General features: G+C 43.9%; 1 protein-coding gene across 1 annotated transcript in view; it reads left to right on the top strand.

Annotated features, from left to right (window-relative positions):
- The first annotated feature begins 4,535 nt into the window (after positions 1 to 4,535).
- The window catches only part of LOC147707749 (trypsin-like), a 33,206-nt gene continuing 18,285 nt past the window's right edge, over positions 4,536 to 19,456 (top strand). The window contains exons 1-3 of the mRNA XM_086926605.1: positions 4,536 to 4,616; positions 12,201 to 12,369; positions 14,193 to 14,452. Coding sequence (XP_086782731.1) covers positions 4,571 to 4,616; positions 12,201 to 12,369; positions 14,193 to 14,452 — 475 coding nt within the window. The 5' untranslated portion in view covers positions 4,536 to 4,570. The remainder of the gene's footprint in view (positions 4,617 to 12,200; positions 12,370 to 14,192; positions 14,453 to 19,456) is intronic.

Below are 19,456 nucleotides of genomic sequence, written 5' to 3'. Positions count from 1 at the left end.
GATGTCTCCATAAAATTAGAGATACAACTGGAAACATGAGCCTCCAGGATCTTGGAGAGGAAAGGCAGGAGGGAAATGGGTCTATAATTAGACAAGTCGGCAGGGTCTTTTCCAGGTTTCTTTGTCAATGGAATAAGGAGGGCATTTTTAAAATCTGTAGGAACCTTGCCCTGTGAAAGGGATTCATTAAGAATCGGGAGAATGGCTTGTGGAAATGTGATGCCAATTTCCTTGATAATGTGTGGTGGACATATGTCATTGGGTGAACCTGATTTAACCCGAGACAGCAGTTCAAGGAAAGATTTATGGTCAATCTTGGGTAGCATTTCAAGAGTATTTAGGTTCGGATTGTCTTCGCCATTGTAAACTAAGTTACAAGAGGGTGCAATGCTTTGTTTTATGGAGAGTATTTTATTTAGGAAGTAGTCATTTAAAGCATCACAGAGATTGCGTGAAGGGACTGTCGGGAGGGCTGAGCGTTCATCATTGCACAGATCGTGGACAATTTGAAAAATTTCTTTAGTTTGATTTTGGGATTTCAGAACTTTCTCCGAGAAATAAGATGTTTTCTTCTCCAGTAAGATTTTCTTATATTTTTTCCTGGTTTGAAGATAAGTCTCCTTATCTGATATATAATAATGAGATCGCCATTTCCTTTCACTCTGGCGGACTTCTAGTTTAAGTTGTTTTAGTTCGGGGGTGAACCATTTGTGAGCCTCGCTGTGCCGGGAGCAGGAAAAGGTCACAGCGGGTGCATGCAAGTCAGCAGCTTTAAGAATGGCTGCAGTAAGGGTGGAGTTCATGCAATCTACATCTCCGTCATTATCATGATGTGGCAGGGTGGTGGACAGGGTATCTAAGAAAGCTGGTAGATTTATATTCCTCCATTTACGGGTTGTCCCGGCCACTGCTGTTGACACTGATCTGGAAGGCTGCGGTGGTTAGGCCCATCCTGAAAAAGCCTTCCTTAGATCCCCTAAATTTAAAAAACTTCCTCCCCATTTACCTTCTGCCACTCCCTGCTAAAATCCTTGAATCCCATCTGAACTCACACCTGAGAGCTTACCTGAGGGACCACCAGATTCTGGATGACTCCCAACATGGGTTCAGACGGGCTCATAGAACGGAGACTGCTCTCATCATGGTGTCGGATAATATTCGAGTTCAGGTGGATGCAGGGCATACCACTCTCCTTATCTTACTCAACCTTACCACCGCTTTCGACACCCTGTCTCCCTTGAGATTGGTGGAGCGTCTCAAGGAGATAGGGGTTGGCGGTCGGGCCCTGGACCTTCTTGCATCATTCCTTAGTTAGCGGTCTCAAATCGTTAGAATGGGCAATTTTTACTCTGAGTCCTCCCCCCTTGTGTGTGGAGTGCCTCAGGGCTCCTCCTTGAGCCCTACCCTCTTTAATATTTATGTGGCCCCGCTGGCAAGAGTGGTGAAATCATTTGGACTGGAGGTGTTGTCTTATGCAGACGACACTCAGATCATGGTCTCTATTACTCAAAAGATCAGAGACTCCGCACAAAACTTTAAAGACTGTATGACAGCTGTTTCATCATGGGTGGTTCAAAATTACCTTAAATTAAATGGGGAAAAGATGGAAGTCTTGATTTTTGGGGACAACTCTGACATCTGGTCGAGCGAGTGGTGGCCCAATTCCCTGGGTACCTGTCCTACTCCTGTCTCCCATGGGAAAAATCTTGGAGTGGTGGTCGATGACTGTCTCTCTATGTCTCGTCAGGTCTCCAGAACAGTCGCCACTTGTTTTGGACTTATTCGAGTCATAAGAAAAACTTCCCAGTTTTTGTCTCTTGAAGCTCGTAAAAAGGTGGTCGTGCCCTTAATATTGGCCAGGCTGGACTACTGCAATGCCCTTTATCTGGGAATTAACAAGGGTCAGCTGAGCCACCTTCAGCTGGTACAAAATGCCACTGCAAGGCTGGTGCTGAATCTTCCCAAGCGTGACTCAGCCTCATCTGCTCTCTGTTCGCTGCACTGGCTCCCGGTGGACGGTAGAGTCTTGTTTAAGACCCTATGCCTCGCCCACAATGCATACTATGGACAGGGCCCAGTGGGCATAGAGAATATCCTCCATAGGTACGCTCCTTCTAGGAACCTCAGGTCAGCTAAAAAAAATCTGCTTGGGGTTCCCAGATACAAAAAGATGGGATGGGGTGGAAGAGCCTTCTCACAGGCTGCTGCCAAGGCGTGGAACTCTCTCCCTGTTTCCCTTTCTGTTCAACAAGCTCACTCAATCTTCCATAAGACCCTCAAGACCTGGTTGTTTCCGGCGAGACGGGCTTGAGTACGTAATGCTGGTAGTGCCTGTAGGTTTGTCTGTTTACAGAGCCTTGATGCCCTTGGGCTTAGTCCGCGCTATACAAATTCTCATTCATTCATTCATTCATTCATTCTTCCCACTGGAGTCGGAGCCTGAAGGTGTTACAAGGCGCACTCCAGTAAGCTGCTTATGCCGCTTTCACTCCTTCCACCTCCAGCCGCTCTCCGCCCGCGCCTCCGCCTTCTGCAGCCGCTGACTTGCCTCCTCCGGATACGCTCCCAACTTCAGGTCTCAGCTCACTGCTCCGTTGTCAGGCCGCTGCAGGATAAATCGCCACCAGTGCCTCCGCGAGTCTTCTTATCAAGTCTGGATTCGCTCGCCCGATACTGCGAGCCTTCTGCCACCTTAGCCTCCAATTCCAGAAGGGTAGGCTGCCGGATCAATGATCGGATCGGCTGGGCAAAGTAGAAGGGTCTCAGAGCCTCTCTAGGCAGCGGCCATATTCTTCGGCTGCTAGCCACGCCCGAAGGGCTCTCATTTTGATTTATGAAGCCACCCAAAGCCCCAAAGCATGGTTTTGAGTGGCCTCATAAATCATAAGTAAGTTGACACAGCGATTTGTGCAGCATCGCCTTACTCTGAGCCTGGGAGGCGTTCCATGGGCATTACGGTGGGTTTTCCCACATAACACCCATGGAATTTGATGCTGGTGCTGATTTCCAAAGTGATGCAAACCTGGGGAAGCACCAAATCTGTATGCCATCTGAGGTGATGCGTAGTGTAGAGAAATATGTTTATTTCTCTTCATTTTTTCCTCTTTCCATGGGTGTTGCATTCTGCAACACACACAGAAAGAGGAAAACGCCTAATAAGATTGTTTTAATGCCGGAAGGTGTCATTTCCTGCACAAAAAAGTCCTGCATGCAACGGAGGCAGTCTTGCACCATCGTGCCAGTGCAGGGAGAAAGGACAGGAATGCTCTGTATTGCTTAAATACGTGCATTCCTATACTGTCCTTTTGGCGTAGGGCAGCGCAGCTAGGTGCCTTGCTGCCCTTCGTCAAAATCCCATTAATAAGCCTCAGAGTATATGAAACTGACGTGGGACCATATCAGGATGGGCTCCGCTTGCTCAGCACAGCGCTGAGCATCTGTTTTCATGTGCCTACATTTGTCTGAATTAGTGCCTGATATTTAGAGAGAATAGTTTGGAAACTGTGAGCTCAGTTTGTCTCTTTCTGTTTCTGAGCTGTGTTATTTCAATAAATATGATGCTAAATGAATGCACTTTACACAGTGCAAGAATCCACAAACAGACCTTCGGCTCTGCACAAGCGCAGCTCTTCATGATTTTTTTTTATTTATACAGAGTTGTATATAGTGCGAACTTGTCCCGAATCGGGTATCAGAGCGCTTTACATAGCACCAGTTGCATTACATGAGGGCACATTCATTTTTGTTAGGCACGGGGAGATTAAGTGCTTTGCCCAAAATCACAGGATGTTCAGCATCATTGCCGAGACTCTAAACGGGTACCCCAGATTCGAGGTCGCCCGCCCTAGCCGTTAGGCCAACTCCTCTCCCCAATATGGCCCCAGATGTGAGCAAAGTGACCATCAATAGTATGTGAGGACATGATATCCATAAGGAAGGTATGTTTTTGCAAAGAATGGTTATTTATGGTGTAATCTGTATTCTCACTAATAGAAGTGTATTTTAGCTGCATCTGCTCAATTGTTAGTTTTCTGCTAGGACTTTGTTAGACTTTAGAACCTTCGTCAACCTTTGAAAATCCTAAAGTCAAGGAGGGCACAACATTTGTGTGGACCTCTAACAACAATTGAATTCGCTTTTTAGTAAAAGGTCAAGAGTATAAACTTGCTTGTCCTTGCTGGAGAGTTTCTATGCATTTGTTTGCCTGTCTGTGTTTATTCTAACATTGATATCACCAATTTGAACTTTTGGTAACATTAGGCCACAGACTCATGCTATTCTTGCTGCCAATGTCACCCTCCAACCCTCGGCTGAGGTAGTGAGACACACTAATATATTGTGTTCCACGTGTATACTTCTGGGATGTGGGCCAATTTTCATTTTACTGTTTGTTTTACGAGATATTTCCGAATACCATATCAGAATTTGAACAAGATAAGGCATACAGCCCATGTTCTGCAGAAAGTTCTATGTTATCTCTGACGCAGGAGACCTGATGTAAAACTGTATAAAAAGGCCCTTCCAGTTTTAACAGTTGTAGGCAGACACAGCATAAGACCAATCCTCCAAGATGAAGTTCTTTCTGCTGGTGGTTCTGGCACTGGGGCATCAGGCAGGTAAGACAATGAAAATAGCGTCAATCTGCGAAACACATCCATGTGGAATTTAGGCCTTTAGATCCTTATACAGAACCTTATTCTCTGCGTTTGAGGTGTATTTGGTAACAGGACTCATTTTCTTCTTGAACCTGAGGCTGTAGGTATCCCATATGTTCTATAAATATATGCCGGCCATAGAGCGAGAGTAAGCCGGTAAAGGACAGACCTCTAGCGTCACTTAGAAAGGGAAACTATCGGAGTAACGGTAACAGAACCATCCTTTACGTGGTAGAAACTAGCTCCACCTAAACTAATCACTAGTTCATGTTATCAAATACAATCAGTAGGTGCGTACATTCTCGGGGTTCAGGAATCGCAGACCAAAGGAGATAGTTCAGGTTCTTATGAGACAACATAAACTAAGCAGGAGCTGCATACGGTATGGCTTAACAAGCTCAGCTCTGGAGCTCTTTCATACCATGGTTCTATCTCCTGGCCTTCCTATTTTCATCCCTTTTATTGAAATGATAAGATAGACTGCAAATTGTCTTTCAAAGAATGATGCAATTACACCAGGGAACATTTGGTGATGGTCAAACTATCAATTTTCTAGAGCACTTCGGCTCACATGTCATTTTTATCTACTGCTGAATTTTTTAGATAAGGCGTTAGCCAAGACCTTTTGATATTGCTAAAAGTATGCGTTGACTAAACTTATGGAGGTTTCAGCTAGCGCTCTTTATCAATTGGTATAGTATTATGCCATTCAGGTTTTTGTTCGCCCACTACGCCCTCCAGCATGGAGCAATGGGAATGCCCACCGTTGGCTAACTTCACTGTGAGTGCTGGCATTATTCCATTTTACAAGCAGCACATCTGCACACAAATAAGTTCCATTAATAGCCCTATTTGTGACCAAAATATATTTTTACCTTTAGCCATTTTTTAAAGATTTGACAAGGGCTCAGCAGTTTCCCCAACAGTAGACCTGTGCAAAACCTGCCAAATAACAAAACAAGCACTGACAAAGTCAAAAGACTGACGGCCAAGAACAGACCAATTGACTTTACTAATGCTTGTTAACATTTGTGGAGGGAACTCCTAATGATACCCGAAAATTCTTGGTAAAATAAAATAAAATAAAATCGCCCGAGTTCCGGTTTCAGTTGATAAGTGGTTGAAAGCCCTGATGGGACAAGTTGGCTGATCACAAAAAGAGTCAACGTATTGTATTTTCCATGGTGATGAGGTTGAAGAAGCAGTTCCCATTTGCCAAGCCCAAACTTCATGATGCAGAGGAATTCGTGTTCCATTGTTCTCCCCAAAAGCCTTCTTTCATCGCAAACACATCGCAACACCGCAAATATATGATCATGCCTGCAGTGAACTCCAAAAGAACGAACAAATTAAGGGAAGCATGCCTTTTCCCAACACATAAAACAACCATTTATTAATCCAGTATGTCTTTTCTTTGCAATCTGGTGCAATGGTTAATTTTCTATTTTTTTTTTTTATTTCAAGCGCATGCTACAAAAAAATAAAAAGACAAAAAGGAAATGTACCATCACCTGAACGAGGCTGCATTATAATTGTAACAAAAATTGTTGATTTAAAAAAAAAAATATCCATTAATGGAGCGGTTTTACTATAGATGTTTTGTAAATCAGAAACTTTTCAATTGTGCAACACATTTTTTGTTTTTCTATGTGAAGGAGAGAAAGATAAGTTGCCAGCCAACCGTTTATTCAAAAGCAATTAGCTACAATGTTGCCTTGATACTTAAACAGTTTACAACCTAAACTTTAGAAAGGACTGCAAGCAAAACATACAGCAGCCATTTGAAGTTAATATAAAAACGTGAAATAAAAAAGCCCATTTTAAACCAGCTTTGCAACCGAAGAGAAAGCGACTATGTTTTTGGCAAGGTGTAACAGCTTTGCTAAAACTTTGTGAATTCCCTCAAAGTGAAGGGAGCGAATGGGATTATTGGGCTGAGCCATTGCCTAAGCCATAGGTCTTTGAACGTTTGTGCTCTGAGCCCCCTTAAGTAAAATTGTTTGAAATCGGACCCCCCTCCAAAATTGAATGGCAAGATTTGGGGGAACAGGAGAGGCGAGCCCAGGTGGGATTTATCAGCGAAACCTTTTCTAGAGATTTTAATCTATAATAATTGCAACACTTATGAAAGAGACAATGTATGGAACAAAACCAGAAATTGACTAAAAATACTATGCCTTTTAATAGGGGTGTTATGATGAGCCCGGCACTCTCCTGGGCCCCAATGCAACTGCTGCACTATTGATGGCAAACCGGTCCCCGGGAGCTTGTTTCCTTCCCAGTGTAAGAATTGGCTTTTGTAGTTTGGTTTGCCCTGTTCCCATCATGCACTGGGACGGGAACAGACTAATTTGCATACAGCCAGGTTCTGAAACTGGGATGGTGCAGTGAGCTAAAAAACGGTGTTGGATCTAGCCCTGATCTCTTGACTGGGTGAGAGCTTTCTGCTTAATTCAGAGACTCTGTCCCTCACCACCCCTTGTTGTAAATATTTTTTTCCACCCTAAGCGTGGAAGGGTATTCTCAGATGTGAGACCCTTGCTCATTGCACCATCAGGATTCAAGCAAACCGGTCCGAAGACGGCAGTAATGCCAGAAACCGGTCCCCGGGAGCTTGTTTCCTTCCCAGTGTAAGAATTGGCTTTTGTAGTTTGGTTTGCCCTGTTCCCATCATGCACTGGGACGGGAACAGACTAATTTGCATACAGCCAGGTTCTGAAACTGGGATGGTGCAGTGAGCTAAAAAACGGTGTTGGATCTAGCCCTGATCTCTTGACTGGGTGAGAGCTTTCTGCTTAATTCAGAGACTCTGTCCCTCACCACCCCTTGTTGTAAATATATGCACTATTGATGGCAGCAGCCAGGGCTGGCATTTTCTCAGACAGCGCCCTGGACGAAAATTAATTTGGCACACCTCCTGAACCTCCTCCTCCACCTCTCCCCATCTGCACCTCCCATTGGTGATTCTAGTGGGGGGCATGTTTGTGCTCAGATATAACGCCCTGTTGAATATCTCAGAGCAGTGACTGGCCAGTGAACACACATCTGCCTCTTGACCCTTCACCTGAACCGCCTATTTAGGTTTTAAACTGGAAGTGGTTCCATGGAACGGTGAAGGGATGAGGAATGGGGTGTGAGATATAGGGGACCAGAGGAAGGCTAAGGAAAAGAAAGAAAACAAGTTTTTATAGCCAGTCTGTCGAAAATGAACTGAACTGGCAGCCTGGAATGAAGGCATTATTCAAGGAAGCTCACAAGGTCAGCTGCATGTGCGCCCTTCTAAATTAGCTGCCCCGGGCCTGGTTCCAGCTCACCCATGCCAACAGCCAGCCATGGCTGCAGCCCTGAAAAGCAGGCTGTCTCTCTGCCTGTTCCCCCTTCCTCACTGTATCTGGCCACGAAACCTGGCCATGACTCCTGTCTTTCAACAGACTCCCTTTCCTGAACAGTAAGAAATGAGATCCCTGTGTTGCCCCCTCCTTGCAGTAAAGGTGCCCTCTGTCCTAAAGCTAGCATGGCAAATAAGGCTGCATGCCCACTCCATGCCCCTTTTTGTAAAGTAAGAAAATTGTAATCGTGATGCAGTGGGCATCTCACACTCCTGGGTACAGTGCCAATGAACTTACTTCATTAACGATAGCTACTGCCTTGCAAAGAGCAGTTTCCTCATACATTAAAAAAAACAGGACTCCCATATTGCTTCACCTCCCTCTCTGCCATCTCTCTCTGAGGCCCAGCTAATGGGTCTCCTCTGCTTCAGTTTTCCCCTCCCTTGGGCCATAGGTCCAAACACCAAAGCAAACCTGGTGCAGAAAAGGTGCAGTGGGCCCTAAAGGAAGCCAGGAAGGATAGTAAAACAGCCATAATCGGGATTTAGTTGGTTCCTCACACCTCTGGGTTCCAGTGGCACTGCACCTGTGGAAACAATGTAAATGACAGCCTTGCGAAGCAAGCTGTTTCCTCGGCCCATTCCACTGGCCCATCACCCCTAGGCCAGAGCCCCAGCATTGGCTATTTCCTCCTGTGTGTAAAGAAAACCTGGGAAAAGGCCCACATTTGGCCTCTTTGTCTTGCTCCCTGCACATTGCAGGTTACCTGTACTCTAAGGCAATAATACAGCCACATCTTGGGTGCAGTGGTCACTCACACGCCTGGCCTCAGTGTCGCTGCACTAATGGCAGTGATTGTCCTTTAAAGACATGAGTCACAATTTCTCCCCACCTTCCTCAGATCACCCCTCTGAGAAAACTGCCTCTGTCTATTTATAAATGAAAAACATAACCCCCACATGGCACCCCCTACTCGGGGCATCTCTTCGATACTATGCATGGATCTTGCTCTTATTCTGTTTCGCCTGGGACATAACTCTGAGGCCCCAGGTGTCTGGACTATCATGGCTCGGGGTCTCAATAGGACTCTGCTGGTCTCCTTTCTGCCATCGCCCCCCTCGATTCAACTGGAAGGTGATCTGGACAGAGATCAAGGAGGTAGGATCTATGAGGAACAACATGCCCATGCTTTTTTTTAACTTTACATACTTTTTTGTTAAAAAAAACCAATTGACCCTAATAGGTTAATGTAGCTCTTGAGAATCCTCTTGGTGAAAGTGAAGGGAGGGCAGCTGGGAGAGGGTTTGGGGGGGGGGGTCTCCTGTGCTGTGAAGCTGAAGAAGGGAAAGAGAGCTGAAACAGGTCTGCTTACCAGGGTCATTCAACACCACCAGTCCTAGTTCTCGTGGCAATATTTGCTTATTGATCTGTATACACCAGTGATTGAAACTTAATCACCCGGGGAGTCCCTATAATCTTAGGATAATCCCAAATGTTTCGATCTATTGCCTCTTTAAAAAAACAACCTCTCTGATCTAAACATATATAACAGCACTGGACTGACGATGATTTTCACAGGACAAAAAATGTGTGAAAAGCGAGATGGCACCTCACGGGCCAACCACCAATGGTTTCAATCACTGGTGTATACAGATCAATAAGCAAATATTGCCACGGGAACTAGGACTGGTGGTGTTGAATGACTTACAGAGTGGAGGGCGTCCTAGTTCTGTCTTTCCCTCTAGACTCCTATTTTTGTTCTGCTTACCAGGGTGCCTGCTACTGGAGTGGTGTGGCTCACTGGTTAGAGGCGGCAGACCCGGAAGCAGAGGACGGCCCGGGACCAGAGTTCACTTCCCGACACGGCAGGGTCGTGAACCAGGGTCAGCGGACTCGATCATTCTCGCCTCTGTGCCTACTCTAACCAGGGATCACACTCGGCAACTCTGGGCATTAGCTTGCCTCACCTCCACAATGGCGCCCCACAAACGCCGGGGATGCCTGGTTTCACCTTGGAGATACCCAGGAGGGAACATCTCACAGGGAAAGCCAGGACGGGTTCCCCAGCGGTCTATAGCGCCAGGACGCCTCCGGATAGCAATGCGCTTTACAAGACACACACATTTACATTTACCTAAAAGGAATGTAAATGTGTGCATTTGGTTAATCAGCAAATGCAAAGGCTGCTTGGGACACAGGCATCAATCGAGGGAGTCGGCTGAATTTTTATGGAGAGAAAGGTTTATTCTTTTTGAGAATAAATGTAAGGGTGTAATCAGCAGAGCTCTGAAAAACGCTTTTAACGGGCACTATAATCATATTTGCACAATGACATTCTACCTATTACTGAAATATGTACTATGAAAGCACTTGTTTTATCTTAATCAATAAATCAATTTGTGGCACCCTATCTCATACTGTATATAATACAATGTTAAAATAATGGCTTACATATTCACAGTGCTTTTTGTTACAGGATGGGACCTCGCAGCACTATAAATACACTAGTCGCTATTCCCCAATGCACCAATCAGAATTCAGATCTTTAGCTTTTTGTTCCCACATAATGACATCTGCAGCGCTCACATTAGCCAACTGCAGTTTCATAATATAAAATAATACATTTACCGCTGTTTAGTTTAACTTGCCTTTATGATTTGTGTTTTTTATATGCAGTTAACTGAAAGTGAAAAATCAATAAGACACAGAATATTTGGGTATTTTTAGGTAAGCCTTTGACCCCACCACCACGGCATGGATTACAGTTCTCTACTTTTTAACCACTTCGACCCTGCATGTAAATTAAGGCAGCCTGGAAAACTCATTTACAAGTACTTAGAGCGTCATTTGTGCTCCCCTGGGAATACATCCACAGTCCCACAGGGGGCTGCATCCCACAGTTTGAAGACCTATTGTGATCATGTGACTTGGTTCTATGAGGAGTGTTCCAGTATAGAACCAAGTCAGTGGAATGTTCCTTATGGGAATCTTGTGAAGTTCTAGGTTTGGCAGTTACTCCTGTTGGATGTTGGATGAGGTTGTTTAATAAAGACCTCTTACCTTAACCTTGCTACCTTTGGTATGCACTTTAGTACACCTATGCCCTATGATGTGGTGGTCGGAAGCAAAATGGGAGTGGCGATTTAGCAGACCAATGGGTGAAGTCAGCTGACAAAATCTCTTCTTTATATGTATATTACGTACGATTTCTTTAGGGGGAAAACAATAGTCTGGGAACACAGCTAAAGCTATCTCAAAAAAAGAGATCAGACCTAAAATTCAGATGCCTAGTTAGTGTCACTTCTGCAGTACTGTTATTATTTAGGGTCCACTTTGTAAATGTAGCTTGAAAAACACTTTTGGCCGTAGTTTTGTTCGTTTAATTTTGGGGGTTTCTTTTCCTGAATGTTCTTGAACACTCTGGAAGGCCCATTGGATGTCACCTCTCTCTCAACCCTCTTCCTTTTTTACGGTAAATGTCTTTTTAAAACGTTCTCACCGTTTCCTGCGTGTTTTATTATTTACAGTTTTAACAGAGGGCTCTTTCTACCTCATTTGACTACAGCACATTTTGAAGGGAGAATTAATCATTTACAATTCTCTTTTTCAAAATATACCACTCTCATTGAGGAAACGCATCATCAAAGAAAGTGTTCCATAATATTATGTTTTCAGTGTTTTTACAAACGTAAGCCCAGCAGCATTTGTAACCTCAGTAACAATGCCCCGTAATCTGATGTTGTAATACCACATTCTGGAGATACTAGTAGCATTGGAGCAGTTTTACCGGACAGCTTCACGTTTATGCTTCTGAATGGGAGGGCCATGCAATGATATGTATTTTTCTTCTCAGCTCTATGATGAGAAAACTTAAAATATTGCCTCTCTTTGTCTGCACTTTGCTGTCTGCTCCTCATGTACTAACTCAAGCAAATCCCCAGGTTGAATGTATTTCAATTGGACACTACAAATACATAAGTAGCTGCGCTGAGCCAGCACAGCTGTTCATGATACAACCTCTCATGCGGTAATGCCAAACCTAGCATCATCAGTAGCGTTTGGTCTTTAGTGAGCTTGGCATTACTGCACAATTCAGGATCGGTTTCTAATCCTGAGCGGAAGTGTTAATAGGTAACAGTGATAGTTACTGACTCTATGAGTGATTTGATTCCATAGCTATGGGACCAGTTGTCTGACCCCTCATTTCTGCTTGCAGCTGCCTACCCGACAAAGGTTGAAGATATCAATGATGTAGTCAACGGCTACAACTGCGCCAGGGGCAGCGTGCCCTGGCAGGTCTACTTCATGTGCAATGGAGGTCGCTGGTGCGGAGGTTCTTTGATCAATCAGTACTGGATCGTATCAGCCGCCCATTGCTACCAGCCGTGAGTGTTTCTCTTCTCCTGTACAATATATCAGTTGTCGAAATATGGCGACTTGAACCATTGAATGATGGCCATTGCCCAATGATCTCACCCATGTTTGATGTCCTTGGGTTCAGAGGTGAAAGGTGGGAGGTGGATCCTCTGCCTTCATTACGGTGAGGAAGGTAGTGATCCATCCGAGCACATGCCCTTGGATGCCAATCTGGGAGAATCTTTTTATCAGTGTGTGGTGGGATATAGTGCAGAAGGCTGCTGAGAGGTCAAGGAGGATCAACGCTGCTGTTTGTCGATCTGCGATGCAAAAGAGATATTTTGTTGTGCCCTGGGGAGGATCATACTTCCATTTGCCTTTTGAGCAAGAAAATGCTTGCTAGGATTTTAGTGCTTGTTTCGTGCAAGTGAAGAGAGCTAGGATGGAAGAGCAAAAAGGTGGATAAATGAAAGGGTAAGAGGATGGATGCAAGTGCAAAAGGGTCAAGGGTATAGGGTGAATGAGTGGACAGATGAGAAATGGAAAGATGGGGAATATGAAAGGACGGGTGTGTGAATGCCTGGATAGAGAGATATGTGGACATATGGATGGATTGATGGATGGATTATTCAAGTGTGATGGTAATTTTCTTAAAGGGAGTAGGGTTTGCTTGCCTGATGCTCAGCGTTTGAGAATAGGTAATGTTCAAGTGAGGTGTATTTACATTTTCTGGCTACCTCCTTGTTGCTGTCCATTTCTTAATCTGTGGCATCGCCCCAGTGTAAGTAAGTTTGTATTTCCAAAAGCATGCAGAGGAAATTCAGTCGGTAATGGGATATGATCTGAGTAAGATGTCTCATGTAAGTGTTAAATACTGCCATGGCTTAGGACTGTCTTGGTGAACCCTGTGTTTGATGTGTTTTAGAGCCGATGATGATTCCATTTAATTTGTTAAATGTAGTCTGAATGGAACAGATACAATTATTGTCCCATTACTAAGCCCACTTTTCTAGAAACTCGGATGATCACAGAGGATCTTGTGGTCTACTGCCCCATGGACCACAGAAAGGTGAAATAAAATCAAAATAGCCATTTTGCAAACATTGAAGGAAAAGAGCAGCTATTTGCTGATATCAGCAGTCGGGTTTCTGTGCCCTTACAGGTTAGGAGGCTGATTGCAAGTCGTGTAATCGTCTATTCATTTTACCAATACTCGTGCATGGCAGGTAGCCTGGCTCTGTGGTATTTTACTGTGAAAGCTCAGATCCTAGATGGGTTTGTGGTGCGCCTTTCCAAAGGGTGAGCAGTTGATTTGTTCAGCATAGTTCTCATTAGAACTTTCTTTGGTTAATTGGGACTATTCCTGCTGGAATGGGACATGGATGCCTCTTATGATACCTACTTCAAGATTTAGACACATAGTCGTCTATGACCTGTCGTAAGAAAGAGCCCAACAGTGTTAACGTTTAAGTGTGGCCACAGTCTTGCAAATTGTTTATGTTGAACATTTTCTAGTGTTCTCTCTGTCAAGAAATTTTCAGTAACACCACGAGGTGAAAATACCATTTTTCTGCATTTAAAGCTGCAAAGCTAGCACCGATTTTGCCCTTGTGAATGGGCGTGACTTTCCTATGCTGTGATGGGGCATCACCACATTTGAAATGCGGTAATATAAGTTCACTTGATGTTGCAAAAGTTATGAAATGTGAAGTCTGCAGTTTCTGCACAATTGCATGACTGCACATCACCAAATTAAATGAGCTGTCCCTCCATCAATCCATCCTGTGTCTTCCACTCTTTCTCTATCTCTTTTTTAGTTAACTCATTCTCCATTCATGTTTTTCCCTGCTAGAGCCAACACCTTGGTAGCCTACCTTGGTGAGTATGACACGACTTACACCGAAAGCACGGAGCAGGCCATCCAAGTCTCTAAAGTCATCAAGCATCCGAACTACAACTCCCAGACTCAAGATAACGACATCATGCTGGTCAAGCTGTCCAAGCCGGCACAGTACAACAACTTCGTCTCTCCGATTGCTCTGCCAACCAGCTGTGCAGCAGCTGGTACCTGGTGCCTCACATCCGGATGGGGAAATACCCAGCCTGATTCAGGTAAAATGGCGCAAATCCACTATTTCTACATGTACAATCAGGTGTATAGTATACACGTTTGTCTGTGTCATTGTCCAGTTTGCAATCAACACATTCCAAAATGAGGCTGGAATTAATCGGCAATGCCCTTCAGTGCAGTTGACTGTATGTCTAAAAGCTAACTGTAGAACTGGTAGTTCAGAAGATGCGAGGAAGTTGCTGTAAGTTGCCTTTTGCTTTGCGTTCTCGTTTTTGGTCGTTTTGTTTTGCAGTTATAAATGTAAAATTGTGCGTGACACCTGACATAGGACAATTCGAGGTACCTGAGGTGATGTAAACAGACTAGCTGTGGAAGAACAGAAATGCTACCAGTTCAAGCAGTGGTCTTTTTATTGCTGCGCCCCCTCATGTAAACAAAAGTCGCTGTGGTGCCCCAAAATGAAAAAAAAAATGTTGACGCAACTAATCTATCTAATTTGTATTTCTAAATATATTTAGGAAGTCAAACTTTGCAGTTCTCTTCAGTCATCTCCTTTAAAAACAAGCATTGGAATATCCAATAGGTCTCGCCTTTGGGTCCTTTTAAGTGTTTAGCCATGCAACAGTTGATGTTGTCGCACCAAGGATATTGTGCTGCATGACTAAATACTTATGAGGTCCCAAAAGCGACACCTGTTGGCTGTGCCAATGCTTGTTAAATGTGCTATGCACCTTAATACGTGTATCTGTCAAAGGTGCAGTTTACACGTTTCATTCAGCTGCAGGTGCTTCACGTGGAATTTGTGTGTTAAATGTGAAAACAATCTTTGTTTTATGTCTTCAAAAAGAATGCTGAAAATGAAACTATGTTCTCTTCAGGGGCTGTCTCCAAAAGTACTGATTACATAGGAGACATTGACGATTCAGAAATGCGGCTTTTAGGGACAGTCTCACAGTTTCTGAGCAGGATACTTTTATAGCAAATGAGGAGATGTATTCTCAGGAAAATACAGAGAGAAGACAGACCCAGTGAGCTCCGTACAAACTTTAAAAAAGCAGCCTATTGCATTGCAAATGCTTGTTTCTTTTCGAACTCTTGTCATCATACTAGATGAGTAATTGTTCTTTAAGCACAGGCAGCCGGCACTTAAGCTCCCTGTGCAGTGCATGTTCTCTGTGTGCGGGCTCTACATGTGCGCTGTCTGCGAGACGCTTGCACATGGGTTGGGCTCCGTGCCCGTGCTGTGTTTTAATATTGTGTGTGCTGGATTCAAGATAGCCTGGCTGATGAAGGTTATGAACCCGAAACCGGTCCCAGGATGCTTGTTTATGGTCCAGGGAAGACGTGGCTTGGCAGTTCGGGCTGATGGATTAAACCCAGATCAGTTGACTGGGGGTGAGTGTTTGATTTGCTCAAGCGCTCCGTCCATCATCCCCTTTGGTATCGCTTTGTTCGCCCTAAGATACAATACATCTTCATAATCAGTTTGAAGACATTGGGACAATCAATGCCTTATGTTATATTTGTTAAAAAGGGGGCGACGGTAGAGCCTCCTTGCCTTGAAAGAGTTAGTGCAGAGGAACATGAAATGTAAAACAGGTTCATCAGAGCCTTGTTGGCAGTTACACGCAGCCGAGGCTGAAGATGGTTGGCCCTGCTGTTGGCGTAACTCATTGTTGGCAGTGTGCCTATTCTGAACCTTATGTACAATGATCTTTTTATCTCTGGAAAGAACTGGTCCGAGTACAGTTCATACCAGGCAGAGGTTTTAGTTTCCGGGAAGTGTCTGCTGAACTTGTCTCTTTGCAGTGTCTTCTGCAAGCCCAATATTTTCTGACTATAGATCACCCAGATTCCTGCACAACCTGCAGCAGCTGGAATACTTGCAATAACATTCGGCCAGGGTGGTCTGCATGAGCCACTGCTTTGCCAAGGGCTTTTAAATAGATAGCAAGCTTGGGTTTAGTCCATATTCAGATTCAATGCAAGGTCTGTTTAAGTGCTAGATGGGCTTCGACATTGGGCATGCCCAACTTCAGCCTTAACACAGCCATAGCACTGCACATAGAGGGCGGGTTCGATTGATCTTCATCTGCATTGGTTACAGAACCGTACAACAGCACTTGCACATTGACTAGTAATTGTTTCACTTTTTACTAGCTGTTTGGCCCAGAACAACTTCTTGTAAAATCTAATCACCAGCTAATCATAATATTCAACATGATCTCGGGACCCGCCTTAGATTAAAAAAAAAGTTTTTAATTTCACCTCGAATTTATTATAATTCTTTTTGTTTTTTAGTGTTAAATCACCAGATTTTTGAGCATGCGATAATTTTCGAAGTCTCTCAGTAGCTTCTGTATAAATGTTTGGTACAAGCCAGTAACACAGCATCATTAACAAAATCGCACCAAAACAATAAAGAGAACTGGAGACATGAATCTTTCCAGTTGTCAATAAAAATAGTACAAAAAAGCATTGAGAGGCAACCGTGGTCATCTGGCTGCATTTGACCAGGATCAAGGCATAATTTAGAGTTGACAGCTATGGAAACTAGGTTTGACCCGGTCAGAAGTGTTGCCTTCTATCTTATCCACTGAAATGGAACTAAAAAATCCTCAGCTGGGCAATGCACTAGACTGTGGCTGAGAGGGGCTCCATGGAGCTGGATAGCCATCAAATGAGGTCCTAGTGAAGCCATTGGCTTTTGGAGGGAAAGCTCAGAGTGTGAAAAATTAAAAATTCATGCATAAGGTGGTCCATATACTCTTTGGGCCTTCACCCAGTGAAGATTTCTATGTTCGGACGTAGTACAGTTTTTGTAGCTTGGATTCTTATATATGGACGGGAAACCCTGTCCACAAAGTCCAGCCGATTTGCCGTTGAGGAAAAGCTCAGAGCTGGAGAAATCTAAATCTTTGACCAAGCAACAACTCACCTTTATCGGATTGACTTGGTAGGTTTTTCCCTGACCTCTGGAGGTCTTTGGAGCCAAAATGTTTCTAAGTCCCAGGTGTTTTAGGAGATTAGGAGGAGTACAGTTAGACACAGTCAAAGGTCCCAGGACATCAGGAACAACACTTGGGGATCAAGTCTCACTCTAGCAGAAGGCCCCAGCATGATCCAGGGCAGTTCCAGTTGGAACTGGCCAGCTGGGCCCCTCAGTAAATGGGGCTTCTTACAGATTGTTGTAGTCATGTAGGTTAACAGGTAGTCAGCCATCTGACCACCAGAGTCCACTTTTTGTCCTCAGAACAAAAACGAGATCAGGTCCAGATCTTCAAGTCTCCAACATTAGTTTCAGTCCTCTCCTGATCTTCCATAGATCCAATAATCTTCTCAGGAGGGCATTTGGGATACCAGATGTATGCCTGTCACAAACCTTTTGATAAAGGTGACTTCCTGTTCTACCCTATCCAATGGGGTGAAAGATCCCTGGGACTGGTGCCCGCCTGACTGGGGAGCACAGAAGAACCCTGCCCATGTGTCAGCTAACATTGGCCTGTGACATGGTAGGTCTCTGAAAATTAAATAGGTTCCTGGGGACAACCTAGATGGTCATCCTGCCAGTAAAACAGAAACACCTTGCCACACCCAAGACCTTTTTTCTGCCCTGGGAACAAGTTTTGCACCTCTTCAAGGGGGCTATCAAACACCAGTTGAAGCTCATGCAAATGGTCCTCTGGAGGCTTTGGGCAGAGAAAAGGTTAAGGTCTAAAAGTACCTTTTCCTTAATAGTTATCACAAATTCAATTTTACCTTTATATTGAATTTAAACCATTATCAAAAAAGAGTCTTTGAATTATATTTTTAGCTGTTTCCAAACGACAATCAGTATTATTAACTGTACTCTTCTAGCCCAGGATTTTGCTTTGGAACAGCCAGCTTTGCTACAGCGAAAACAGATGTTATGGCCTTTTCACTATAAGGACATGTGTGACAGTAATTTTCTACACGTCCCACTTTAAAATTCCACGCACCGCTCCTTAGGGCTTATAAGGCCTATATAGGCGTAACATATTCATACTAAAAAGGAACGTTTAGATCATTCAAAAAGGTTCTTGTAAAAAGGTCAAAGATGCAATTTAAAACTGCATAGCTAGGCTACAATAGTAGGCTTGCAGTCATGTTTGCACTGACACTGTAATGGGTGGCAAGGTATGTGCTGAAGCCACTAGTGACATTTTGCACACAGGCCCTGGAAACACTTGGTACCATATATTAGGGACTTAAATATGTCTATTGGGAGAATTGCAACATGTTTTAGGAGACAGAACACTTGAAATGAGGTCTGGGTTAGCTGAGTTTAAGAGCACAGACTAAACAAAAACAGCACAATTCGTTCACAAAAAATGGGGGCAATCATGCAAAAAAAGAGGCATTTTCCTACAATCATCCACAGAGGTAAATGTTGATGTTGTAAGTTTAGAGGGGAGTGTGTTATTAATTACACACCTTTTATAGCACTCTGTTCCTTTGTTTTCTTAAAATGGGAAACAAAGGAACTTTGATAAATGTCCAGTAAATGCTTCAACATGCTAGCCTTTTCTCTCTCAACACTGATAATTTAGATGAGCTTTAGTATGATAGTAGACAACTCATAAGTCCTTGCCAGATTAGTTTCATTCAGGTGTCTTTCTCTAAAGTTCAGGTAAAAAGATACAGGGAACTTACCCAAGAAGGTTGTTAACATGTCATTTAAAACATCATGTATCAATAATGTTGCAAGTACAGCAAGCATTGGCAAAGTCATTACTGGTGGCTCTAAAGGAGGGACAAATGGGGCCCCATTTATGGACAGACTGATGAATAGGTCAAATACAGGTTTTTCACTTTGAAGAATGTGTGACTTCAAGGGGTCCCCACACGGTGTACGTCCATGGTGCCTTTCACAGATAATCAATAGGGTCCTACATTAGGAAAATGAATTGCAAGTATTTCTGAATTCCTCTTGTAATCACAAGATGTGTATATGAGTGAAAGATATCTGGAATTAATGGGGCATAGAGCTGCACTGAACAGGAATTGCTGGTCCCGACAAATGC

This window comes from Lissotriton vulgaris, chromosome 6, assembly GCF_964263255.1.
Source record: "Lissotriton vulgaris chromosome 6, aLisVul1.2, whole genome shotgun sequence".
In the NCBI taxonomy this organism is placed as follows: domain Eukaryota; kingdom Metazoa; phylum Chordata; class Amphibia; order Caudata; family Salamandridae; genus Lissotriton; species Lissotriton vulgaris.
Note: the sequence above shows the minus strand (reverse complement) of the source record. Positions and strands in the feature narration are given on the sequence as shown.